The 19,165-nt window shown below is 37.9% G+C and overlaps 1 protein-coding gene across 1 annotated transcript in view; it reads left to right on the plus strand.

Moving 5' to 3' along the window:
* Positions 1 to 19,165, plus strand: part of Adgrg6 (adhesion G protein-coupled receptor G6) — a 131,097-nt gene that overhangs the window by 71,605 nt on the left and 40,327 nt on the right. The window contains exons 4-6 of the mRNA XM_036168539.1: positions 495 to 1,118; positions 9,441 to 9,509; positions 17,484 to 17,569. Of these exons, the coding sequence (XP_036024432.1) occupies positions 495 to 1,118; positions 9,441 to 9,509; positions 17,484 to 17,569 (779 nt within the window). The remainder of the gene's footprint in view (positions 1 to 494; positions 1,119 to 9,440; positions 9,510 to 17,483; positions 17,570 to 19,165) is intronic.

Below are 19,165 nucleotides of genomic sequence, written 5' to 3' on the forward strand. Positions count from 1 at the left end.
AATTATTTTATTTTAGACATATAAGATGTTACCATTAAAATAAATTCACTAGAGGACGAACAGAAAATTAGTGTGTAAGAGAAAGAGGAGGGTATAGAAATTCTGAAGGGATGAGATTTGTCTGGAAATGTTCACAAGAGTGAGAGGCAATTGTTAGTGCAAGTAGAGCTAGTGTGTGTCCAGAAAGTATCTTTAAAAACAGATTTGTGCAGAGATTAAAAAAAAAATACCAACAGGGCTGTCACTCATTTCCTTGTGAAATGAAATCATGATTAAAGACGAACTGGATGGGGTTGCTTGTTGTTATTTTTGATATAAGATCATTGGCAAAACATTGGTGATAGAGAATAAGGCAGAGAGGGGGGTAACAAAGGCTCACAGAGTAAGTAAATAGGTAATTAGAAGAAAGTGACAGAGAACTTAGAGACACTAGACATTTTACATCTCAGCTCCTATTATGGACTGATGCTGTGACTCTATGTTTTTTTTCCTAGTTGCTGTATCCTTACGGAATCAAAAGGTCATTTTGCCCCAGACACTAGATACTTACCAGGTATCAGTTGCCAAAAGTGTCTCCATTCCTGAGCTCAGTGCTTTCACACTCTGCTTTGAAGCCTCCAAAGTTGGCAATGAAGATGGCGACTGGATAGCTTTCTCCTACTCAGACGAGTCCCTCATGCAGTTGCTCAGTTTTGAAAAGGCCAACAATGGTTATTTCCTGTCCATTTCTGGCACAAGATGCTTGCTGAACAGTGCATTGTCCATGAGGGAAAATGAAGAGATCTTCACGGAAAGCTTTGAGCAGCTTTGTCTTGTGTGGAATAATACTTTGGGCTCTGTTGGTGTAAATTTCAAAAAGAACTATGAAACAGTCCCATGTGATTCCACCATGAATACAGTCATACCTGGGGATGGGGTATTGCTGTTGGGCTCTGATAGAGACGCAATTGCCTCTCTGAAGGGCAGCATCTATAACTTTCGACTTTGGAACTTTACGATGGCTTCAAGAGTCCTCGCCAACCTCAGCTGTAGTGTGCCCGGGAATGTCGTGGACTGGCACAATGACTTTTGGAGCATCTCAACCCAGGCTCTCAAAGCAGAGACCAACCTGAGCTGTGGTAAGTATGTGATGTAGACTTCACATGCTTCATGTTTTTAGCATTGTTTGGTGAAAATATTCATTAAGAAATTATGTATACATATGTGTCCACAGACTCATCACTTAGAGCTCTTTCAGCTTTGAAAACGTTACCACTTTAACCATTCACAGCATACATTTGATGAGGAACCATGTTTATTTAGTAAAAGTGGACTTGCCAGTCTTAAGTATTCCCTAGGTCACAAAATATCACAATTTATCATTAACAAAACAGTCAAAAGGATTGGCCCACAGGTGAAAACCTTAACACTAGATTTGAATGGCAAGAAATTAACAAGTTGTAATTTGTACTCACCAAAGTGTTACCCTAATACATTGATCTTTATCATTCTGGAACAGAATTTCAATTGCATTACCTAAATAAACAGTCACTATGTAGGGTGTGTTATTTCAGCCAGAGTCAAACATCCAGCTGTCTATGGTATGGAAATTTTTGATTTATCTAGAATTACCATATTTTTCTTTGAACGTTTATCCCTATATTTTGACAGCAAACATTTGTGGTTCATTTCCAATATCTTCTCTCCTAAGTTGCTCTTTAAGAGGCTTTAACTGTGACATCATTAGAAATAGCTGAATGCAAATTGTTATGGAAAATGATTATATGTAACAAAAAGTATATTGAAATAGAATTCTTTCTATCTAGTATTTTTTATATCATACAAGTTAATTCTAGAAGTCATATTATAGGACTGGTTAAAACACCTATAAAATGGTTCTGTTATCGATTTAAAATGTTATAGCATGAATTTTCAGGTCGTGATAGCAAACATTTTAGTTAAAGAGAGAGGCCTACTATTCAAAGGAATTTGTATGTGATATTGGAAAAAAATATCCTTTACACCAAGGTTTGGCAAAGTGGGGGGGCTCATTGCAGAGAACTCACTGTATAAATAAAGTTTTATAGGAACACAGCTATGCCCATAGATTTACACACTGTAAGTCACTGTGATTGTGCTAACAGGACTAAATTGTCGGATACTGACAGACACAGCATGGCCCATTATCTTAAAATATTTGCTGTCAGTTCCTCTAAGTTCCATCATCCTAAAGTATTTACTGTTGATTGTCATGAGCAAGTTTACTGAGCCCCAAAACTGGGCCAAAGAATCCTAAGACTGTTGAAGCTCACACTTTGAACAACAGTGGAAAAGATGCCCCTAATGTAGGGAAGCGAGCACCCCTCTCATATGCCTTAGACTTGGGAGGTGCCAGGAGATTTATATGTGTTCTTCACCTTCATTGTCACACACTGTGCATTACAATGGTGACTTTATTTCCAACACTGAAAGATTAGATTTCACATAGAATGAATGATTCGATTCTTTGACAAACACATATACCTGACTAGTATTTCTGCAAGGATAACACAGCCAGAGCTCAGTTGTAGCAATTCCCGTTGAAAAGGCTTAACGTTCCCCTCAGCCCCCATCACACTTATATCCGCTCTGTCTGCTTTGTTTCTTCCTGGAGTGAGTCGGGCTTACCTTCTCACACTGGCTGGCATTTAAGTGTGAAGATCTCAGTTTAGACAGCTCCTTTTGCATTAAATAGGGAGGAAAGTGAAGTATCTATAGAACACATCAGCTGCTGAGTTGGTTAATTTGTTAACATACACATCATTAATTCATACCTAACAACCTCACCTTTTTTTTAAAAAAATTAATTCATTAATGCTATTTTTAATTGACAAAATTGTATGTATGTATGTATGTCACACGATATTTTGCTGTATGCATTGTGAAATGCCTCTTTCAAGTTGCTACATCCTACTTTGTCTTCAACAATTCCCTTTCAGTGTTTTACATGCAGGGAATGGAACACAGAGACAGGTTACATCATCAGCGCCCTCTAAGCAACTTTAAGCACATCACTTTCAACTACATCACTTTCAACTACAACCATTATACAGTTTAGTAGACCTCTAAACAGATTACTCCTAAGCTCGTACTTACTCCTTTGGCTGGCAAAGGCCCAGTGGCCCTCCAGCCCCTGTGATTTCAACTTCCTGGGATTCCACACACAAGTGAGATCATGCATTCCTTCTATTTTCTTGAACACCATTTCTGAGGTTCTCATCTTACAGCCTGAAGATGACCAGGACTCACCAAATGTGTGCTCACACAGCTTAGTCATCTGTAAGACTGCAAAATGATTTCATCCTAAAAGAAGCACAGTCTTATAGGCTCAATGCATTTGAGTCTCATTAACTCTTCTCATTCCAGGGTGACACTATTCCCCGCTCCCCCTCCCCCAAGGCGTGCACCCAGAAGTCTTGTTGTGTGTGTGTGTCAGTCGGATTGGTAGGAGAAGGAATTTCCTGCTGCTTAATCATCAGCCTGGGGCTGAAGAATCTAAGACACTTAAGTACGGACAGGAAATACCCGTGCAAAGATTGTATCTTGGCCACGTCGCCTGAGCAAATCTTCAATAGTCAAGAAAAATAAAGTGTGTTCTACTAACATTTCAACCCCCTCCCTCCTCCAGAAACTATTATGGTTTGCTGTTTGTGTTCATCATAAATTCACACTCTTTCAGTGAGTACAGTAACCAATGGGAAAGTGTAGTCAGTCTCATTCCAGTAGACTGGCAATGTCTGCCAAGTATTGACTATTCTAGTATCCACTTGTGCTAGCAAATGAATATGTTTCCCATCTGTGCACCACTGGATGGATTATATACAGGGAAAGGAAGGGGGTAAGACAGAACGGATTGCACTTAATATTTAAGTATGCTGTCACTTATCTCACATATTAAATGTAACACTGATATCATTAGTGACTGTTTCAATAATTTTATAACCTCGCTGCTTCGTTTTCCTATATTTTTCCTAAGTATTTGGAGACTATCTCTGAATTAAGAAATTTTTGGCTGGTTTGTCTTTCTAAAAATCAGTCAATCTTAGGGTTTGGGGATTTAGCTCAGTGGTAGAGCGTTTGCCTAGCAAGCGCAAGGCTCTGGGTTCAATCCTCAACTCCAAAAAAAAAAAAAAAAAAAAAAAATCAATCTTGTCAGTTCTTTACTGATACACATGTTGTAGCATCATTTGTTTTGTTTTAACATTATAGCATCTTTGTTTTTCCTAGAACAATTTTCAAGCATATTCAGTTTCATGACCTTCAGGAACAGGCCACTTCCTTTTCTGACCCTTTCACTGTAGGTGCAAGTATGTAATGCCTGTGTTAGGATTGCAGTTTAGACGCTGGCCAATGCCCACCGACATTCACAAAGAACAGACAGTACTTTCTCTCTGGCTTTATTTGTTTAACTGATTACTGCTCTTTCCTGAGGAGTGGTACAGTGGAACTCAATGAGCAGTCTAAGTTCAGGCAAAGTACATTTATTTGTCCAGGGTTTCCTAAGCACTCCCGTCTCTTAGTCACTGTGCATGTAGAGATAAGACACAAGTTTGTAAGCCTTCAACTTTATTTTCACTCTTTTCTAGAAACGTGTGGAATTTCCACTGGACTTGAGTTCTCATCTCTAAGACTTTGCTGCTAATCACTGAGGCCCCCTTACTCTCTAATTCCCATCCTTTCATAATTAACTGTATAATAAACTACACTCCTGACTTTCACAGGTCTAAAATTTAGTTACTGGTCCTTAGTTTTACGCTCAACAAATTACTAAGCTCACCGTTGTTAGATTATTGTATCATTTTTTAACTGAAAATACAATCGATTTATCATGACATCCCATTATTCTTGGAGGGTGCTCGAACTCATTATGAGCTTAGGTGATGTTCAGAAATAATTGTACATACATACAAAATAATAATTAAAATGTCATAAAATAAAACTGGAGAGTTGGCTCGAAGGACCTGAGTTTGGATCCCGGCACTGGAACTAAAAAGCCTCTTGAGAGGCCAGGCGGGAGGGTCTCTGGGGTCACACTCACCAAGCAGTGTTGTGGGATCAGTCAGTTCAAGGTTGAGTGAGGGACTCCACATCAAAAGATAAGCTGGAAATCGGTCCAGGAAGACACCTGGCATCTACTTAGTGGCCTTCATACACACGTATACATAGTTGGACAGGCCTGCACATACATGAACATACACACAACATAATACAAGAGGAGAAAGATGTGAAATAAAAATCATAAAATAATCTATAATATATTTACTAACAGAAAATTATAGAAGTCCCTCTTAGTAACATCAACAAAGAGAACCTTAGAGAGAATTATATTTTTCTGAAGTTTTTGCAACTTACTGTACTATTGTTAAAATTATTAATTAAAATGTGAGATGCACTACTGGCCGCACATCAGTGAGTTCTAGTACAACCTGTATAGAATGACCCCTTGCCGTATCCTGGCAGGGAGAAGAACAGTAGAAAGAAGAGAAGCCTAAAGCCTTTGAGGTGTTGGTTTTTGTTTGTTTGTTTTTTCCAACTGCCCATTTTCCTTTTGTTGCAACAAGATCCCTAATTGATGCTGCTCTGGAAGTCCCTGTATACCTAAGATAAGATCAATGTGACCCTCCTGTCTCTACCTCCCAAGTGCTGGATGTATGCGGCCATACCAGGATAATGCAGGGAGACTGGAAGTCAGGGCTTCATAGCTTCTTGGCAGGCACTCTACCAACTGAGCTGTAACCTAGTCCTAACTACCCATTTTCAAGATTTTCTTTTAAATGCATAAACTGTGACTCTAAAGTTTGCCATTGGGTAACAAGCTTTAAACACCCCTAGTAGACTTAAAAGCCAGACAACACACAGAGATCACATAAGCACCATTGGTGACTGAGACGTCACTGTCCCAAGAGAACAGTTTCTCTCTCCCTTCATAGTCTTCCAGTTTGCAAATCTGCAAGTCTAGAACACTGGGTAATGAAAATTTGCATGAGTAGAAGTGAAAAGTTTGTGTATGTTTTGGGTATTTACTTATTTATTTGAGGTGGTATCTTGCTATGTTCACTGGACTAGCTTTGAACTCTTGGGCTCAAGTGATCCTCCTGTCTCGACCTCTGGAGTAGGAAAGCGTACAATGGCATTTCTCCGTACCAGCAGTATTTACTTTCTATATTTCGTATACTTGTTTACATAGTCCCAGACTATTTGTAGCATGAGATTTCCTTGACCAGTGTGATTTCCTTCTAATTAAATTATGTCACTTGCTTTTGTGCCATTTGCACAAAACAAAACAAAACAGATGTGATTTCTATTGCTCCATGAGATCATAATACAATAGTATCTATTCAGTATTTATACAACACTAGCAATTTGATAAACTTGACCTTCCCCTAGAAAGAACAGCTAATTAAAATATTCAGAAGCAAATGTTTATAATTTCTCCTGAAAGGAAGCCACAAATTGAAATGTATACAATGAATCTGATAAAACGGTCAAGATCTTGTTCTAAATCATGGCTCCTCTGACATTTCCCCATATTCCCACCTCTGAGTTCCTAGATATACTAGAGTGGAAATGTAGTTAGTCCTAAAAACTTCTTTCCCACAACATTGTCCCTTATCACTCTTTGTCTTGGAGAGATACCATATCTGAAGCCTCTAAGGAGCCCTGGACTGCCAGCATTGTGTGTAATCTGAGAACTATGGAACCTCATCCAAGGGTCTCCACTGTGCTGTGTTACAATGGCTGAGATTTCTCCAGTCACATGAGTCTGATAGGCTTTGTTGGTTTTCAGAAGTCCTTTCTAAAATCTACGTGCCTATAGAAGTGAGGTCCTGAAGAAAGTGGACATGCACAAGAGGCAGAAACCTCTCAAGATAACTTTCCCCCCTGTCGCTGCCCTCCCTCAGTGTTACCACATCACATGCTTTTCCCAGGGCACACACTCGCTCCATTGGGTTTTCAGTCTTCAACCCCCCTTCCCTCTCTCTGCTTCCTTACACAGCCAGGCTTCCTCCTGCTGCATCCACACTCTCCCAAGCTTTGCAGTCTGAGTTTCATTGTTCCCACGAGACTGACACTAATTCCTGTACAGTGGAGTTAAAGGTCTTTTCTTTCAGTCTTTATCATGTCAGCCTTTCTGTTCCACTCATGGTTGCCACAGCCTCCATTCAACTTTCTTTACTTAAATTCTGTGAAGCCACCTTCACCAAGAGCTGCTTTTGTCTCCCCAAATCTCAGCATTGGAAACTGATATATAGCAATGGCTACAGTTCAGTCTGTTCTCTTCTTGAACCATAGTCTACTGAACATAATTTCATAGATAGCTTTTGTTGACTAGTCCCCTTACAGAAAGACAGCTTCTCACGGGTGCATTATAGATGTCCTACAGGCAACTGGCTTCCCTTGCCAGGCATAACAGAAGATAATTTATGCTCTTTCTGTTTCCTTTCTCCATCTATGATGTCATTATGCCCAGTTTCTCAAGTTGGAAACCAGCAAAATGCCCTCTATACCTCACTTTCTCTTCCTCTTTCCAATTAGTCACGAAATTTTACACAATCTTATCTTCCTATCACTTGTGTTCATCTCTTTCAGTCTTCTTGAGGCTCATGATGTCAAACCTGAATGATTAATATTATTTTAGCTTCTTGCATCTCCCCACATCCAACCACATATATATGAATAACTGCAGTTATTATCACACCACAGTCTATAAGTTTACCCAGAACCCCTTCATTTATTCCAGTTGATTTTTAAAAAGAGTTTAGACTGTCTTCAACTGTCACTCATCATGTGTTTGGTAATTTGTTTAGTGAAGCTTGAGAAAGACGCGGAGCCTCGATGTTGCTGCTGTTTGTATTCTAGAAGGCCTTCCATGGGCTGCACTGACATATGTCTGATCATTCCCACACTTCTCTGTAATCCCTCTAATACAGTAGGATCAAGTGTGCTCATCCCCAGACCTCTCAGTGCCTTGTAGGTACATGTTTCAGAAATCCTGTCTGGTTACTTCAGAGCTCTTCCAACCTCGGTGCCCGTGTGCTCTATTTCCTGTTCATTCTTCTCACCAAGCTGATGTCACAACTTCCTGTTGGCGGCCACCACCACCATCAAAACTCTTCCCTGGGCTCCTGGGCATTTGTTACAGAGAGGCTAGCTTCCATTGGTGTCTCTCTGAAAGTAGACACAGCAGTGGGAACTTTTCTGTCCTCCACATCTCATAAGCTGTAGGTGTTTTAGTAGGAATCCATGAAGTAGTTTCTTGCCGGCAAATGTCACATCGTAGACCTGCCTGAAGGCCTGGCCCTTTCTCATGTAGTAGAATTCGTTCCACGAGCAGGAGCTTGAAGTACCTGAGAAGGATGAAACCATACATCCCTAGATGCGAGTAAACTATTGAGATGTTTTCTGTTTGTGTCTATCACTTACCTAATTAGACATACTTTGTGAGCTCAGGCACCTGTTCTGCCTCCACACACTATTCCCATGGCAAAGTTAGATAAATGTTTAAACATTAGAGTGAATTCACCACTACAAAAATGCCTTTCAAAATTAGATATGTAGTATATATGTATGATGTATGTATAATATATATTTGAATCAATTCTGTCTTTATTCAAATGCCCTATTATTTGCAGTAAGTTTAGTCCATAATTAGGACAAGAAGATTTAGAGCAACAGAGAGCCTCTAATAGTTCTGCTAGGAAAAAAGTCAGCTCAGTGTCTGTTTCCTGTTGAGCAGGAGTCAGAGAAAGCTTGTAGTGAAAAGGAACAAGACAGACTTGAAATCACAGAAAGATATTTCTGGAATTGCAGAGTATATACATGAACCAAAAATTTGCACTTCATGAGTAATTCATATTATCCAAATTCCATTTTGAAATGTACCCTGAATGTTCATATTATTTTATTTATGTAAATTACTGCCTGAGTCTCATAGTTCATTATCCAAAAAGGCCTCAGTCATTTTTTGTTTTTGTTTTGTTTTGCTTGCTTTGTTTTTTCAAGACAGGGTTTCTCTGTGTAGTTTTGGTGCCTGTCCTGAGTCTCGCTCTGTAGACCAGGCTGGCCTTGAACTCAAAGAGATCCACCTGGCTCTGTCTCCTGAGTGTTGGGATTAAAGGCGTGTGCCACCACCACACCTGGCCTCAAACATTTTTATACAAAGGTAAAGGGACAATCATACTTCTTTTCTTTCATGGGTGAATGGCTGAAAAATAGAGCTCAAAATTTTGAGGGCGATACTGGTTCTTCAGTTTTGTATTTGAGGAAATTAAGGTAACCTTAGGAGACATTTTCGTGTTGGGGCACTGTCTGTTGACTCGGACTGTTTCTACCTTACCAATGACATGATTCATAATATTGACTTTGGGGATAATATCAGAAAATCACAAGTTAAATTTGCATATGCTTCTGTGTTGACGTAGGTTCCTACCTGATCCCGCTCCCCGCAGCTGAGCTGACGAACTGTTCGGATCTGGGTACTCTCTGTCAAGGTAGGATGCCGTTGTCATCTTCCTGACCTTTTTGTGTTCTTATGCTTGCTGTTTGGGATGATGGAGTTGCTGCTGCTTTTTTTTTTATCTTCATTTTCATCCGAAAACACAGAAACAGCAAAACAAGAATGTGTGGGTGTGTTTTAGCTGCGTGGGTGCACAGTACCAGTGTGTACAAGTAATGTGCTGTTGGGACATATTGGCCACATTGGCCATATTTCCACAAAACTCAGGGTTTTCTAAATGTGAATGGTTATATGCTGCTTAAAAGGATTGGTTTCATTTCTCCCTATGTTTCTTCTTAATATTATTTCGAGTGTCTTGGATATGCAGTCATGCAGTATTTTAAAGAAGTGCTCATATCCATAAATTGGAAAGAAAACGTATATTGAATATTTAAATAAGATTTGAAGATGAGGAGGCAATTTACTTTATATTATATAACTTGAATCTAAAGATAAAAATAGTTAAAGTAAGCTAATGTTAATATTACTGTGCTAATTATTTTGATGCTTCATGATTATATTGTGGATACAATTGTTTTATTATTAAGTAGTTGCCTGGTAACAACATATAGTTATATATGTATGCAATATGCCACAAAATAATAATATAAAAATGTTGCTTCAATTTATCATTGCTCCTTCTGATTTTTTTGTGACCAGTTTTCATCCATTGTCATGCTAAATTCCTCTATTAAATGTAACATCTTCTATGTTCGGCATGAGAATCATGGGTATATGCCTTTCCAGAGAAGGTAGCTTCCTTAAGAGGCTCATGGCAAAGAGGCAACAGAACACAAGCAACAAGCAACTGGAATTTAGGCTCTTTGCAGTCTGAGAGTCAGCCAGACAGGGCAAGGAGGAAACTCACTATTTTTGGATTTCCCTTCTAAGATAACGTGAATATTATTACCAATCAATTCCCCATGAAAATTACATTGTTTGTTTTTTTATCCATGAATTCTGTGCAGTTATGAAATAATTTTATAAAAATATACCAGAAGACCTTTGATTCAAAGGTTTTAAAAATTCATTAATTATTTTTTTATTATTTTAATATAAGTATCTAAAGTACTCATTCTGTGGACCAAAGGACCAGAAACTCAGCTTTCTTCTCATTTAGTCCCTGTTTTTTCCTTTATGAACAAAAAAATTTTCATGACACATTTGCACTAAGGATGAACACAATTATTCACAATTTTGATTTTAAAAAAATCAAAATGATTTCCATTGTATGCTTTTATATTATTCTGGAATGGAAAATCAGTGTCGCCACATACATTTTGCACCAAGGAGTTCAGCATTTTCTCTGGTGCATTTAGAAAGCAATTCTATGAATCATCTCTTCATTGTTTTATACTTAAGTAACATTTAATTACAAAGATATAACAAATCGTCATTGCACACATGATTGTGCTCCAACACAAATGCATCCATAAGATAAAATGAAGGACAGGTATGTGCTTGCTTAATTTTCTTCTGACAGAGGCATGCAATCTCCAAGAAAGAAGCCATGAAAGCATTACAGGAGGGTTGCCTGTTTGTGCGCTTTCAAGTATCACACAAACAGCTCAGACATAGGACTTAGAAAATAGCTCCCTTTAAGAGTTGTCCTTGCAGAATATTTCCCACCCATTAGTGTTTGTGAAGCTTTTGGGGCCTCCAAATGATTGGTTTAGTCCACCCACACCAGTCCCTTGTTTTTCTTTTGCATTTATCTTTTCGAAGAGAGATCCATTTTACTTTGCTATTTTATTTCTCTAGAATCTGTTTATCAGTCCAGACTGACTTAGTGTAGATAGCTTCTAAGGTGTAGAGCTATGCAGATTGCCTGTTTTGAACTTCCTTTAAACAGTCTCTGGGAACTAGTTTGTGGAAAGAGTTAGTAGTTTCCCATGTGATTACCAGCCTAGTGATAGCAGAAGTAAGTGTAGAATCCAACCTTGCTTTCTCCAGCTCTTCTGTGCCAGCTCTAGGCCTCTGTGCAGTGTGGCACCAAAGCCACGCAAATGGATTGATTCTTAATGTACCCTAGAAAACCTTGCTTCATGTTATGCACTGTAAGCTTTTAGGCTATTGTACTAGTAGCATGAAATAGTTTCGGCTCTCTTGTGCATTTTCATGTAGTAGCTGTAGATTACTTATCTGTATTAACTGTTTTATGCTCGTTATAAAATTGCATCTTTCTCATCTTTATTACCAGCTACTGTAAACCCTCCTAGCACTACACCACCCACAGTCACCACTAACATCCCTGTTACTAACAGCATCCATAAACAAAAGAATGGTAAGAGTCGTTGGGTAAGATCCTATGTGTAGTATGTCTAGACGATGGAAAATTGTGTTCTGAGAGTGGAAATCCACTGTCCCAGCAAAGTTCTATGGTTGGCAACACTTGGTTCATTAGCACATTTGAAGACTAGTAAGACAAACATCCTTGTGTCTTGCTTCCCAACTGAACCGATAGCTCTGAGTACTTGTATTCACTTTGAGTTATTTTCTTTCAAAGAAAAGTTTGGCTTGTTATAGTCCATTCCCTATGGTGGGATGCCTTGCTCAGCTTTGATGCAGAGGGGAGGGCCTTGGTCCTGCCTCAGCTGAATGTACCAGGCTTTGTTGACTTCCCATGGGAGGCCTTACCCTTTTGGAGGAGGGGATGAAGGGTGGAAAGATGGGTGGAGGAGGAACGGGAGGAGGGACGGGAGGGGGAACTGTGGTTGGTACATAAAACTGAAATAAATGAAAAAGAAAAATATTTAATTGAAAGGCATTAATTTTCATTATAATATTTATATAATAGTGCAATTGAAATATTAATTTTCAACACAATAATTATAATTTTTCATCCAAGAGGAAAAAATGTGCTTTCCTTTTTATAATCTTTTGTCAAATCACAACAAATGAAAACTTTCTGTTTGAGAAATAAGATTTCTCTGTGCACTCTGAAGAGCAGCAGGCTGGATAGTGCTGAGAGTACCACCAGGGGAAACAAGTTTGGAAAGGATGTTATGATGTGTCAGAAACCTGATTCTTGGAATTTAATTCTTCATGGAAGTCACCTCCATGCTTACACACTTATGACGAGATTTAGATCAGTGGCCATGGTAACAACATACACCTTTTTTTTTTTTTTATCACTTCTTGAAGAACACTGATTAGGATGTGTTATCAGTCAAGTCTCCAATCAGTTTGGGGGTAACTTTGCTTTACTGGGCCTTGAATCCAGGGTTCCACACATTAGGCAAGTACCCTAACTCTGAGCTCCACGTGGAGCCCCAATTTTTGAACGATAGAATTTCCATTAATTCCAGCATTTCCTGCCCCCTTTCCTCCATTTATGTTTTCCTATTGGTACTCATTATAATGTTCAACCGTGGCAGTTACGTCTTGTAAGAAACCAGTAGAGTGAAAGCCAGGTGGCTCAATTCTTTATTTAATTCTGCCGCACATACGGTTCACACACATAACCATTTGCAATTTGGAGTTAGTGGTTTCAATTTCTTGTAATAAAGACACATTCCAATCAAATGAATGCCCCACTGCCTTCAATACAGTAATGGTCTCACATATGAGATACTAGAGGAAAGGAGTTTTATAAAATCTGATCCTGTCCCTTGTAAGGTCAAAACATCTGTAATGTATCACCAGGGGCCCAAAACCCAGGGAAAAATAAACCCACATAGTTCACTGATTTTTTTTTTCCTTATAGCTTCAAAGGTTACATCAACTTCCTCTGTAGGGACATTTACATTGGAAGTATGGAATATTTTACATGAAGCGTAGATATAAATTTCATTAGGGTTATAAAGACATCGATTCAAGGAAGTGTTTATGGTTTCTCTGCTAGTTACACCACAGATATTTATGATTCCATCACCGCCCCCCATTCCAAGCAAGCAGCAGCAGCATAAGTTTCCAGTGCATAATCCACATGGACTCCTGCCATCAGATGGGAATATTATAATAATTCAGAGTATTTTCCTCTTTGTATGAGTGTACAAAGAGCCTCTGTGGCACTTTCCCTTCAGAACTGGCACATCCTCTGCTGCCCAAGAACACTGACATGGTGCTTCAGAGCCCTTAACTTGGTGGATTGGAGCTGTATTCATTTAATCATGCAGTTTCTAACACACTTGAAGAGACCCTTGTTCAGGCCATCCGTCTCTGCGTCATAACCTTCACTGGAGTTTCAACAAAGCAGGCAAATACTACAGTCAGTTAGAATGGTTTATCTTTACCACATTAATAAAGAAGAATCTAATTCAGATGACTTGTGATTAACATAATTTTAAACATTAAAATATTAGGTCACCGTGTGGTGGAAATCATCCCAAAATTTTGTGCTCCAACTATTTCTCATCATCTTAGCAATTTTTATCATATATGTGAACTATGTGCTTTTCGTACAATGACTGACTCACTCTTTATCTGTACTTACATGGGATTTCATTATTATATAATGAAACCATAGCTACTGAAGTGAAAACTTGAAACAAGTACAATACCACAGTGTTCCACAACTACCTCTTGTAGCCTACTGGATTTCTGAGGGCTTCCAGCCTGAGCCTTTCATTATCTTTTCAAAAGAGTAAGTAACAAAGTATTAAAAACAAAAATATTCAAATAAAGCTTTCCCTTTGTCCAAATTTAAAATAATTGAGAAGAGATCATTTTTCTTTGTAACTAAATCACATTTATGTCCTGTCCCAGGCTCTCTAATGCCATTCATATACTACCAACCATTTGTCATTCTTTGAGAAACTGGCACAGGAAACAGTCTCAGGCTATCTGATATTTAGAAAATCCTATTTTTTTTTCCACTGTCAGAAAGACTGTGACAACTTTCAAGTCCATTATCTTCCTTATCCAGTCCTCTTAACTCTGGGCTGTCAGAATTTTACTGAGTTCATCAACAATAATCTGCCAGTGTAGGAAGAGAGAGAGAGCTAGCTCACTTAATGGTCAGATCTTCTCCCTCACTATACCAACAGGATTGGTTCCAATTGTCATGAAATGTTCTTATTTTTCTTTGAAAGTCTCTTTACACCATTGTAAACAGAATTTGCACCCCATACCTCATATTATATACCAATAGAGTCATTGTTTTCACAAGCATTTCAGGATGTCAAAGATAGTCTAGGTATTCCCACAAGTAATGAAACTTTGACCAATCTCCTTGACCTTTCCCAGAGTACTCCTGGTATAATGATTATTTCCATTCTTAACAATATTGTCTGTCCTTGAATCAACACCAACCCTCCTAAAACAGTGAACTCTGTGATAGAGGCACTAGCAACCCAGTTGAAGGAATTAGCTCCATTGGTCCTCATCATTTGTTCTGAAAATCCAGTTCCCAAGTGCAAATTGCACTGTTCCTTCCAATTTCTCACATGTGCTGAGCTAATCAAATAACAAATTTGCTTGCAGGACCTTTGTGTGGGTCCAGCAAGCTTTGTAGATTCGTATGCCAGATGTCTTAAAGAAATTGGGTGTGTAAAGGTCTGCAGATTGCCAAACGTAGTATAAATGCAGCTGACATAATTGCCTCATTGTCAGTTTGGAGGAATAATGTGAAATCTAAAACGGCATGTGGGTTGGATTTTAATTTGTCTTTTCAAATAAATACATTCAATCCCATCATCTCAACCCTATATCTCATAAATTTGGAGATAATTTTTGTATTCCTCAAGAAACTTAGATGAACAGAGATCTACAGTATGAAACATTGTTTAATACCATATCTGCAATTACTCTTTGAAGTTTTATATGGCTGGAAGAGTTACTGGACAGGAAGGTAGATATATACATACTTATTTAATCTTCTTTCTTCTTCTTCTTCTTCTTCTTCTTCTTCTTCTTCTTCTTCTTCTTCTTCTTCTTCTTCTTCTTCTACTTCTTCTTCTTCTTCTTCTTCTTCTTCTTCTTCTTCTTCTTCTTCTTCTTCTTCTTCTTCTTCTTCTTCTTCCTCCTTCTCCTCCTCCTCCTCTCCTTTCCCTTCTCCCCCTCCTCCTCTCCCCCTCCTTCTCTCCCCCTCCTTCTCTCCCCCTCCTACTCTCCCTCCACTCCCACCCCCTCCTCGTCCTATCAGAAGTTCTTCTGGTCTATATGATATTGTGAGAGCAATACATACCTCTTTTGAAGTCATAAGGATGCATGAAGATTAATGAATGGCATTGCTACTAGAATACCATTTTCTGTCTGTAGGAGATGACTTGCTGCTCTGATAACATAGAGGAACCTATTTGGTTTCTTAATGACATTTCCCCAGTAACAATATTTAAGCAAATTAATTTCTCAATTAAAAAAAATACCCTGTCACCAGCCTACCAGTAGATACTTCATGTTTTTTTTTAATTCCTTTGGTTCCTTTTCTTAGTTTTATGTAATTACCCACTGAATACATAATTCAAAAAGTTTTAAATAAGCACCAAGCCGAGCCCCACTAAGTTTTTAGCTAAATTTGTAATTCTAAAGTTTCCGAGCAGAGAATACTTGCAAATTCTTCATAATACAAAGTAATCTGTAATATGAAACACTAGTTTATTTGAGCTATTAATCTAGTCATAAGCAATGCGGAAAAAGTACTAAGGTTATCTGATGTTGAATGTCTCATTTTATGAAAACAATGAACTGTAGAAAAAAGTGGGGCAGGAAACATTTAAAATTGAAAAAAAAACTGGGTTAGGAATTTGGGTGCTTCCATAAAATTTCAGAAATGTCAGTGGTTAAAATATGGACATTTTTACTGTTTTGTAGTATTTTCAAGAAAAAAACTTCTACTTAGTGCTCCATCTAGTGGTAGCTTTTAGAAACACTACAAGCATCTGTGACTGTTTTATAGACTATCCCTTGGATATTGGGACATTGGACTCTGCAGCTTGAATTTCCTCTAAGCCACTGAGCAGGTCCATGATTTCATGGGAGGAGACCTATAGTGTAAGATGTTTTTTAATTAGAGTTATTATCATCTTCTTTACACGTGTCTAAATAGTTTCCTTTCAGAACATGTTCTGAAGAAATAGAAAATTCAAGATCATTAAACAATAAGAATTTTAGAGATTGAAATAACCTTGTCTCTATAAACTAAGCTCACTAGCCTTTGAACTTATTTTTTGCATATTTGTATACTATATGATAAGCTAGAAATTTATGTTATTTCACAGGAGACTTACAGGACTGAGATTTGCAGTTTTGGTATAGCTGGGACTTTGCAGAGCCATACTTTTATATATTGTTTTATACTGCCTCCCCAAAATTTTCATTGAACATACTCCTCAGCATTATTTAATTATACATTTCTAGATATTTTATTCTTTTTAATTAAGGCTTACTTAAAAGCATGGATAAATATGCTTAACAATAATAGATATCAATTTTCCCCTTCTCTTGGACTTCAATTTTAAAAGAGTATTTTTTATTTTCATTCGCTAGTTTGGGTCAAGTACCTTGTGGTATGCATTTAGCTCCTGTAGTCTAACAAAACTTTTCGGATGAGTTCATTTTTCATGAGGACAAAAAGATTCAACCACTTTAGATAACCACTGAGAGAAACAATAGAATTGTCTTTTCAGAATATGCTTTTCTTTAAAAGGCGATTAAGCCTTTTTTATAAAATACCATTTTTAATCACAAAAAAGCATAATTTCTCATTAACAAAAATCAAACTTCACATGCAAAAATTATCATTTATCTACTTTTAGTAGCAGAAATCCATAGAATTAAAAAAAAATAGTTTTCAAGTCTTGCAATGGTCATAGCCAAGTGATAATTTAGAAGCAATGAAATATTTATGAGTAAACTAGTCAATAGCTCCTTCTAAGCAGGTGCAAGAGTAATTATAACATCAAAATTGGCCCAAGCTTCCTGTGCTTATGTGTCTTTAAACATATATGAATTGATGTAGTTATGAATTTTCGCTGTTTGTTCCAAATGTAAAATATAATTAAATATTAATCCTATTTCCAATGTGCAGATGGAATACTGTATAGAATATCTGTTGTGATTCACAATGACCTTAATCACCCTGAAGTAAAAGTACAGAGCAAGGTAGCAGAATGGGTAAGTAAACTAATTCCATAATGCCTCTTGCTTTAAAACTGTAAATTCTTTATAGATAGTAAAGAGAATGAATGAAACCATAGATCTTATTACTGGACAAATAATACTCATTATAAAGGTATGAATAAGGGGCTAGAGAAGTGGCTTAGTGGTTAAGTGTGGTGATCTTTTATTTGTGCTAAAATGTGGTGATATTTTATTTGTATGTTAATAAAGTTTGCCTGGAGATCAGAGGTCACAGTCAGCCATAAACAGAAGTCAGGCAGTGGTAGCACATGCCCTTAATCTGAATCTGATCACATGGCAGGCAGAGTCTCTGTGTGGTCAAGGACACAGCCAAGTGTCCTTTAATCCCAGTACCAACCATAGAGACCTGGAGGTCTGTATAGACAGGCAGTGATGAGGAAGTGATGTGGGCTGCGCTTAGAGCCAATAAGAAGGCAGATCAGGAAGGCAATAAAGGTGCATGTTAGACAGGAAGAGGTTCTCTTGGGAAGCTACAGTGAGGTAGTAAGCTAGGGTTAGTTGGTGGCTATTGCTCTGATCTCTATGGCTTGCACCTCTGTATTTGGCTCTGTGTTTCTTATTTAATAAGACTGTTTAGAAATTTGTCTACAGTGCTTATTGCTCTTCTAGACCATCCAATTTCAATTCCCAGCATTCACATCTGGAGACTCACCACTGCCTGCAACTCCAGCTCTAAGGGATCTAATGCCCCCTTCTGGTCTCTATGGGCACTGCACTCATGTGTGCATACCCTCCCTACATAGAGACATATACAAACACATAATTAAAAGTAAAAGTGAAAACTTAAAAAAGTGTATGACTAAACAGAAACAATGTCTGTGTTTATGTACAGGAAGAGAGATGTATTTGGACACAGGATAGAAAACTGAGCCTAATAGTCTCCTTGGATTGAAACAGGAATTATGTGCTTAGTTACCAGATAGAGAGCAAGCTGTGGAGAAAGGATGCCTTCTTGCATCACATTTTCTTTCCACAGTGTTCTTTTATTTGTTTTTACAAGCAGAATGATTTCTAAATATTAAATTATTTACTTTCATTCTCAAGTCTTGGCTAGTATTACTAATCATGAAATGAGCACTAACTGGGGAGCTTGAATTAGACAGGATGCAATTTTACATTTACATCTTGTCCTGCATAGTCTCTATCCCAACACCATTGTCATCTGAGGCTAAGCTTTATTGGCTACCTTTCATTTGTGATGCAAACTCCCATGAATGATGTCCCTAGTGCCCATTATGGGAGTCGTCTAACCTGAAAACTCGAAATCTGACCGACTTCCCAAGTATTTTGAATCAGTGATGATACCAGTGAAGTCTATGCAAATATTCCAAATCAAAAGTGTAAAATGCTCTGGGCCCCAAGTACCAAACGCGGATAAAGCATACACAATCTAAGTACACAGAAAATTATTATCATTATTTTGCCAATATTTTCTAAAATTTACATTGTGTTTTAGTAATGTTTACAACAAGATTAAAGATGTGTATGAAATATGACATAAATAAGCTTTGGGAAATGACTTAAAGGTAACAGGATTTCATGTGGTTGCACCGTGGAAATTTGTTGTTT

The sequence above is a fragment of the Onychomys torridus genome, chromosome 19 (genome assembly GCF_903995425.1).
Source record: "Onychomys torridus chromosome 19, mOncTor1.1, whole genome shotgun sequence".
Classification (NCBI taxonomy): Eukaryota; Metazoa; Chordata; class Mammalia; order Rodentia; family Cricetidae; genus Onychomys; species Onychomys torridus.